The sequence below is a fragment of the Schistocerca gregaria genome, chromosome 2, assembly GCF_023897955.1.
Source record: "Schistocerca gregaria isolate iqSchGreg1 chromosome 2, iqSchGreg1.2, whole genome shotgun sequence".
In the NCBI taxonomy this organism is placed as follows: Eukaryota; Metazoa; Arthropoda; class Insecta; order Orthoptera; family Acrididae; genus Schistocerca; species Schistocerca gregaria.
The window spans coordinates 319248196-319257638 of record NC_064921.1 but is presented as its reverse complement, the minus strand read 5'-3'; the positions used below and the strand labels follow the sequence as shown (position 1 = coordinate 319257638).

The 9443-nt window shown below is 42.2% G+C and overlaps 1 protein-coding gene across 1 annotated transcript in view; it reads right to left on the bottom strand.

Annotated features, from left to right (window-relative positions):
* Positions 1-1616: 1616 nt before the first annotated feature.
* The window catches only part of LOC126336954 (postacrosomal sheath WW domain-binding protein-like), a 32992-nt gene continuing 25165 nt past the window's right edge, over positions 1617-9443 (bottom strand). Inside the window, exons 2-3 of the mRNA XM_050001154.1 lie at positions 7088-7196; positions 1617-2021 (exon numbers count right to left, since the gene is read on the bottom strand). Of these exons, the coding sequence (XP_049857111.1) occupies positions 1735-2021; positions 7088-7196 (396 nt within the window). The 3' untranslated portion in view covers positions 1617-1734. The remainder of the gene's footprint in view (positions 2022-7087; positions 7197-9443) is intronic.

Here is a 9443-nt window from a genome sequence, read left to right as displayed (position 1 = left end):
AGTCAGGGTACCCTCCGCCACACACCGTCAGGTGGCTTGCGGAGTATGGATGTAGATGTAGATGTAGAAGAGCCAACGGTACCGACCGGCCACCGTGTTATCTTCAGCTCTCAGGCGTCACCGATGCGGATACGAAGGGGCATGTGGTCAGCATACCGCTCTCTCAGGCGTTGTCAGTTTTCGTGAAAGGTGCCTCTACTTCTCAATCAAGTAGCTCCTCAACTGGCCCCACAAGAATTACGGAATTCCGCAGAGTAACAGCAGTGGTGGGTAGGAAAACTTCTCAGTCTTCAATTGGTAAAACCATCATCAACGATGAGCGTCCGGCCTATAAAAGCGAAACAATGGAATTAGTTCTTCAGCATCCTGTAATAACTCCCTATACCATATGATATAGAATCGTGAGTAACCATCTTTTGGCATGAAAATACAGTTCTTAGTTATTGTATATGAATAGGCCTGTTCTTTGATTGCATATGTGAGCCACACTTAGTCTCCTAGCTAGATGCATAATATTTTCTTCCTTGTTTAAGCTTATTCACTCAATATTTTAAGATGAATCGGGTAATTTCATTTCCCCTTTTTAAAATTACCTGTATACAAAATTTTTGTACAGATATACACCAGAAGATGCAACTCAAAAGTTGCGAAACCGGTCGTGTGCGGCTCTAATCGACTTCAATGAAAACAGCTACTGTGCACTATTGGACTTTCATTTAGTTTTATATTTTAATAGTTTTAACATCTGTATACATACACGTGATATACCGTGTGAATTGGTCAATCAGTTAAGTGTATCTAATCATCCACAGTGAAATCTCTAACCAAAGCAATCAAAGTTGAATTGAAGAACTCTAATGAGACAGCTATGATGGTATACTTGAAAATGACTTGTTTTCCAGGCTCTCAACATTGTTGTGTTTAAATTATACGGCTCTGGCTAAATAGTTAAATATGAAATTCAAAATATGGAAACAGGAAGCGAACCCAAGCTTTCCAGGCTGACTATGAAGAGAAAATTATCTTAGAATAGAAATATACATATTGCAGGTTACGTACTAAGTACTTACTGCAACAGGCTCTTCGACTGACATACAATCAGAAGAATCAGTATGCAAATACATTAATGCACTGATTTGTTTGCTTCCAAAATATTGATCATATGAAATGTAAAAACTGATGGACTCAATGGTTTTAAAGGTTGAACCATATGATTCTCCCAGTTTCAAATATTCATCAACGAATGATACCCAAAATTTGGAATATTCTGGCTACTTTCGGCACCTTTTCATGTGCTACGTTTATTCTTGGTACTATTCCATTTAAATATACTGTCTCTTTCACAACCAATGCAAAGCCCACATGCAGATAACAACTTAATAATTTTAAAAACAATGATGTTAGTTTCTTCTCTTGTTGTCTAAGTTTAATAATTATGTCTGCTACAGCAGCAGAATTCTTGAACTCCACTGAGTCATCTCGAGCTTGCCAGTTCGATGTCTATACCTTCATTCACTGTGACTGAACTCGTTCAGAGTTCCCAACGCAAATTTGTTACGTTACTGACTATTTACATTACCTTAAATATATGCTTTGTAGAAATAAGACTGACCAAGTTCTGTGTAAGATAATTTATTGTCATAAAACAAAAATGTTACATCATTACTATCACATTCAGCAGACTAACGAAAATGAGTTCAATAAATAGTATGTGATTTATGAGGTTTGCAACATTCATTCTTCGTTGGCGACCATAAATCTGTGTCTCGGTCTCAGTACCAAGTACTGTGGCTTGTGCACTGCTCTCCTAACGTAGCGAGGGACTGGAGGGGCCGCGTACGAGACGTGTGGCGCCGCGTAGAGGGCGAAGGGAGCACCAGGCGCCGACGGCGGCGCTGCGTAGTGGCCAGGATGGGAAGCTGCCAGCGGTTGTTGCAGTGGCAACTGCGGAGCGGTGTGCGGTCCCGGATAGAAGTAACCCCGCGCAGGCACCAACGAACCAGCCGCGGGTACTGCAACCCCTGCACACAAAAATACACCCTCACTTCGTAGCGACCAGAAAATCGGGACATCATTGTGAAATATCACTCAAATCCTAGCTGTTGAAAAAATCGCCGCCACGGTCGTTTCACATGCGATCTGACTTTCAAGCAAAGCGCTGAGATCAATGGACGACGTAATTGCAGATGCAGTTCAATATCTGTTTCGTTATAATAATTTTCGAACAGTACATCAATTTTACAATGATTAGTATGCTTCAGGATCTTAGTGGCTAGCGTTGATGAACAATATACCAAATACACTGATAATCCTTCTTGTTAGGTAATATCTCTTTTACAATCCATAGAGTGTATGTATCTATAGAGTGAGCACACTCTACTGTGCATGTTCTCAACATCAAACCGGGTAGTCATATGATTTTGAGACGACGCTGCTTGACTATAATTTGCAGTAATAGCGCAACTTGAATATTGTATGTATTCGCCTTGTTTGATATACACGTCTGCACGTATAAGTTTTAGAACAGCTATGGTGCAATACTGTCGTTGCTACGGATGTGAAGAGAAGTTAGTTAAAAGAGGACCAGTTACTTTTCATAGGTACATACAACGAATGTATAATTCTAAATGTCATATTGAAATGAGGCACTTTATATTTTGAAAAATATCGAGACATGGATTATAAAGTCTTGTACTGTAGAGATAACTTCTGTGATTTATGGCATGTGTTTCCGAGACAAATGCTAGACGTATTTGCAAGCGTGTTTGAGTAAACTGCCAGTCAGTGTGTATATACTGCTGCTATGTTCATATGCAGATAAAATTTATGCATGACTGTCTGATTAATTTACTCTGATTTATGCGCATTCTCAAACCATTGTTTGTATCTAAACATTTTTGCATGATGCAAATTTCTATGCAGAGATCCGCCAGGTTAGCTGAGAGAGCTAATGCGGTGCTTCCTGGACTTGGGTGGGCGGGTCAGCCACGTATCGAATCCGCCCAGTGGATTAACGACGAGGACCGGTGTGCTGGCCACCCTGGATATGATTTTTAGACGATTTTCCACATCCCACTAGGTGAATACCGGGCTGGTCCCCATATCCCGCCTCAGTTACACAATTCGCAGATATCTGAAAACGTTCACTCTATTACATGGCTTACACTAGACGCAGACAGCTGGAGTACACTACTTCCATCCCAGGGGGTACAGGGTGGCGACGGGAAGGGCATATGGCCACGCTCTGACACTTACATTGTCAAATCCATAGTAACAGGGCTGACCCCACGTTGAAGTGGGACAAAGGCTGAAACAAATGTTGATACCAATTTCCTGGACAGTGTCATTATAACGCATTTAATTAGAACAGATTTGGTGACATGAATCAGTGCAATAGAAAATGTAAAAAAAATATTGTTGGCTGCAACTTCTTTTTGTTGCTTTGAAATTCGAGCACTGATCTTGTATTTTTTTATCCATAGTTTACGGTTTTACTTTTATGATGAGATGGCGAAAATATGTTTAATTTACATTATTTGTCTATAAAGAGCAGAAGCGTAGATAAAGAAAAATTGAAAATAATAATGGAAAAGCAGGTGGTGCAAATCATAGTTCCAGTGCATTGTTTTTTCGTGGCAATTCGGCACCGTCTACGTAATCACTGTAACGTAATTAGTTAGGACAGAGATTCGACAATATGAATAAGTGCAATAGAAAACGAAAAAAATATTGTTGGCCGTCAATATTCCATTATTGAGTGAAACATAAATAAAGTGGAATCTAAGCTATGAAACTGTAGCGAAAAAGCACAATACTATTACTCTTCTTCTCTTCAAGCTAACTGCAGTTCCTTGTATCAAATTGTTCAGATGTCTGTAACAAACTTATACAAAGTTTCACCGTACCTCTGAATATGATCTATCTAGAGCAGCAAAGTAATAACACTCAAAATACGCTAAGCACTATACGGGCCAAAATATGCCGTCCCAAAACCACGTGACTTCAGCTGCAGCAGATGTTGCAGACAGAATTCTCGTTCTGCACATGCCAATGCTCACTCCATAAACATTTATACTCTATGTTGCAATCAGGCCTTGGAGTCATATGGACAAATGGTACGCGAAGCGTATCTGTCGTGATACGCAAAGCTTCAAAATTACTTGTTAATCTTATCCATTGCGGATGTTTTAGAACCCTTGACTGTTAACTGAATGTAGGTACATAAAACTGCAAACAGTCATATTTTTTTACTGTTCCTCTGGCATCTGTAATGAGGGATGGCAGCGGACCCTACGACGTCTGGACGAGGTTTCACCTTGTTTTCGCCAGGTGTTGAAGACACTCACCACAGCACTCCTCGAATACGCGACAAGTCGGGCAGTTTCAGAACTGCTCGTGCCGAGCCTCCGGACCATCACAATCTGCCCTCCGTCAAACTCAGATAGATCGGGTGCCTTTCACATTCGACATGTTGGCTGATCAGTGTACGAGTTCACAGTAATGAAAATTTACTACATTTTCTCACTGAGTAGTGCAGCCTGCATATAGAGGAAAGAAGCAAAAGGTGTGATTCTTTCCCCCAGAGACGAGTGAGGAAATAAAGTAAAATGTGGTTTGCGTTAACAGTCTGCCACAGGAGGGCACACAATAAATTTTCCCACAAATTTTCCCTTACATGTAAGGACACTGATTAACGAAAATAATGAGTAACGAATAAAATTTAATGGCTATGTGCCTCGACAATAGCAAACACACAGAGTTGAAAATTTAGTTATTACTTTAACATCAATAGTGTCTGGGACGTTTTGTTATGGTGTTGTCTGAGAAGTCAGCATTTGCTTGCTTATGGTTTCAGTCTATTTTTTTATGTTCCTGCGTTTATGTGTGGTTATCAAGAGTTTCAAGTTCGTTTTGTTTTTGAAATGAGCAATTCAAACAACATAAAACGTATGTTACCATTTTTGGAGCGCAGCGTTGTATGCCATGAAATACTTCTTTAATAAAAGGACAAACCTTTATTTGCAGAACTTAAATGTACTGGACTAATCTGCCATATTAGAATCTATAAATTGCTGGTAGTTCCGAATAACTGTGTTCCGCAGGTGGTAGTGTAGAAAAACCGGAAAAGAAGAGAATCGAAGCATTTGAGATGTCGTGCTGCAGACGAATGCTGAAAGTTAGGTGGACTGATAAGGTAAGGACTGAGGAGGTTCTCCGCAGGATCGGCGATGAAAGGAATGCATGGAAAACACTGGGAAGAAGAAGGGACAGAATCATATGGCGTCTGTTACTGAATCATATGACGTCTGTTACTGAAGGAAGTTGTAGAGGGCATTAGTTGTAGAGGAAGGCAGAGACTGGGATACATCCAGAAAATAATTGAGGACCTAGGTTGCAAGTGCTCCTCTGAGACGAAAAGATTGGGACAGGAAAGGAATTTGTGGCGGGCAGCATCAAACCAGTCAGAAGAGTGATGAATAAAAAACCAAGTCATATCTGGTAGGGCTCCCACATACTTGAGCAGTATTCTAGAATTGGTCACAAAAGTGTTTTGTAATAATAATAATAATAATAATAATAATACACCACTGGCCATTAAAATTGCTACACCACGAAGATGACGTGCTACAGACGCGAAATTTAACCGTCAGGAAGAAGATGCTGTGATACGGAAATGATTAGCTTTTCAGAGCATTCACACAAGGTTGGCGCCGGTGGCGACACCTGCAACGTGATGACATGAGGAAAGTTTCCAACCGATTTCTCATACACAAACAGCAGTTGACCGGCGTTGCCTGGTGAAACGTTGTTGTGATGCCTCTTGTAAGGAGGAGAAATGCATACCATCACGTTTCCGACTTTGGTAAAGGTCGGATTGTAGCATATCGTGATTGCGGTTTATCGTATCGCGACATTGCTGCTCGCGTTGGTCGAGATCCAATGACTGTTAGCAGAATATGGAATCGGTGGGTTCACGAGGATAATATGGAATGCCGTGCTGGATCCCAACAGCCTCGTATCACTAGCAATCGAGATGACAGGTATCGTATCCGCATAGCTGTAACGGATCGTGCAGCCACGTCTCGATCCCTGAGTGAACAGATGGGGACGTTTCCAAGACAACAACCATCTTCACGAACAGTTCGACGACGTTTGCAGCAGCATGGACTATCAGCTCGGAGATCATGGCTGCGGTTACTCTTGACGCTGCATCACATACAGGAGCGCCTGCGATGGTGTACTCGACGATGAACCTGGGTGCACGCATGGCAAAACGTCATTTTTTCGGATGAATCCAGGTTCTGTTTACAGCATCATGATGGTCGCATCCGTGTTTGGCGACATCGCGGTGAACGCACATTGGAAGCGTGTATTCGTCATCGCCATACTGGCGTGTCACCCGGCGTGATGGTATGGGGTTCCATTGGTTACACGTCTCGGTCACCTCTTATTCGCGACAGCACTTTGAACGGTGGACGTTACATTTCAGACGTGTTACGATCCGTGGCTCTACCCGTCATTTGATCCCTGCGAAACCCTACATTTCAGCAGGATAATGCAGGACAGCATGTTGCTGGTCCTGTACGGGTCTTTCTGGATACAGAAAATGTTCGACTGCTGCCTGGGCCAGCACATTCTCCACATCTCTCACCAATTGAAAAGGTCTGGTCAATGGTGGCAGAGCAACTGGCTCGTCACAATACGCCAGTCACTACTGTTGACGATCTGTGGTGTCGTGTTAAAGCTGCATGGGCAGCTGTACCTGTACACGCCATTCAAGCTCTGTTTGACTCATTGCCCAGGCGGATCATGGCCGTTACTACGGCCAGAGGTGGTTGTTCTGGGTACTGATTTCTCGGGATCTATGCACCCAAATTGTGTGAAAATGTCATCACATGCCATTTCTACTATAATTTATTTGTCCAATGAATACTCGTTTATCATCTCCATTTCTTATTGGTGTATCAATTTTAATGGTCAGTTGTGTAACAAGGTCTTGTTATAAGTTTAGATCTGTTGTAACTGAATGCACTGATTATTTATCTAAGACCATAGACACTGTAATCAGTAATTGGAGGATACTAACCTGGATATCCATACGCTAAAGAAGCTTCGAGGCCCCTCTTCGGCTTGCTTTCATACTCGTAGGTGTCCGACTGGCTGCCGCAGGCGTTGTACATCAGCGCCGACAGCACCTGCAGGTCAAACAGCATACACGAGCTGCACTGGAGGAACTTAATGTCGTGCAGAGTGCAGTCAAAGAGCCTTTTGCCATTTCCATTAGTGCTTGTGAGTGCAGTGTACGTAGTGAAACATTCATCAGCCGGAAGCTGGTTAGACCAGCGCCAGATCTAGCTACTTTGATCAAGCAGCTATTTTTTACTTTTTTACTGCATTATTGCAAATCACATTAACTAACATAAACTAAGAACAACATTCATAAAGAAACGTTTAGGTTAAAAATGTAGTTAACTGAACTATCTTACAGTCAAGAAGTCGTCAAATCGTTCCGTGTAGGTTCTTAGTGGACATGTCTGCGGTATACGCTGTGTTGTCTGCCTTTCTGCTTCATAGTCGCACTTCGGAGATGTGTTTACTTTCCACTTCCACGCGTCTGCCACGGCTGGCCTCTAATTCCGTTTAGAATCACCCAGAATTTTCTTGAGAGGTCAAAGCTAGTCGATTTTTCAGAGGTACATGGGAATTTCTAGAGATATACACTTTCTGTATCTTCCAGACTTTCTTCTGATATTGCATAATATCAAAGTCGTAATTTTCTAAGCTCATAGCTTCCGAAAATGGTAGTTTTCTAGAGTGGAATCGTTTAACACTTATATAATTTATTAGACAACTGATGAAAATAAAACTGTTAATTTTTAAAATTTTTATAGGTTCTCTGAGATGTGCAAGTTATCTTTGGAGGTATATGACTTAGGACTAGTAGCCAGTAGGTGGTAGGCTCTTAATCGTGCCCGAAATCGTTCGAATTGTGTTGTTTAGTTCGGATTCTATTTTCTTGATGTGGACAGCAGTATTCTTCCACTGAATAAACCAGAGCCTAAGGTGTTGTTCGTAGCATTGATGCAGAAGAGTCCCATGTGGTGAAATATAACCGCTGCACCTGTCTTTGTCGGGTGTTTCTTACAGTTTAACGTTCTGTCTAAAGTAATTTTATTATGATTTAAAGTGACACTGTTGGAAGAAATTGCAATGTCCGTGTAGTATAAGCTCTAGGTAAAGTGGCAGGTTGATGGGGGCAGAAAGCCACACACGTTGAGTGGCATCGAATTCTTTCCGGTCACTACCAACTTAGAGTAAGAGACAGCAGCCCGTATAATGCATCTAACATATCAATAAACAAGATGATTTAAAAGGCAATAACAAACAAAATTTCGCTGGCCGGTGTGGCCGAGCGGTTCTAGGCGCTTCAGCTTGGAACCACGAGACCGCTACGGTCGCAGGTTCGAATCCTGACTCGGGCATGGATATGTGTGATGTCCTTAGGTTAGTTACGTTTAACTAGTTCTAAGTTCTAGGGAACTGATGACCTCAAAAGTTAAGTCGCATAGTGCTCAGAGCCATTTGAACCATTTTTGAGCAAACAAAATTTCAGCGACGGTCAACCCTTTTTGTCACCTCTGGTTTAATTTGTAATATTATATTGTTTAAACGGTGAAAATAAATGGCTATTAAGTTATTTAATTCGGACTAATTGAAGCATAAAGGTGAGCAGTCGAAGAACACTCAAGCGATCTAGAGACAAGACACGTGTCCAGGTCACTTATTAACTGCTCTGTAGCAGAAAGTATCAGCACTGACGTTGGAAAAGATGTAAAATTTTCAAACGCTACAGGCTGGTCGGAAACGGCCACTGTGGGCTTGGAGCTCAAAGCAATCCTTTCCATACACCACCAGGACATGGGATCTAGCGACGTAGCGGGACCTCCGCCGTGCTCTCAGCTCGAAATGTCCAAGCTCGCGCCTCTCTTACGAGAGTTTGAACGACAACCACAGAATTACGCTGGGCATTGACCAGAACAAATTTTACGTTGTGCAAGAGCTAGAGAGCGTACGTAGCACCGTAAGATTATTTACTCTATGAAGAGGTGGCCAAGGAAGTGGACGTTAGCTGGTAGTTATCGGTGGTGTAGTCTTCAGTGCCCGATTGAAAGTATCCGGATACCCGTATGCATTACGGAATTGACCACTAGATGTCACGAGAGGCTGACCCGCTAGTATGAAAGGAGGCGAGAAGCGTTGTGTCGCCAGCAGAAAAGCAGTAAGAGCAAAATGGGTCGGTCAGTAGGGCTCACTGGTTTCGAACTTAGAGGTGAGGGTATCATCTGGAGTGCCCCAGGGAAGTGTGGCTGGTTCGCTGTTGTTTTCTATCTACATAAATGATCATTTGGGTAGGGTGGATAGCAATGTGCGGCTGTTGTCGT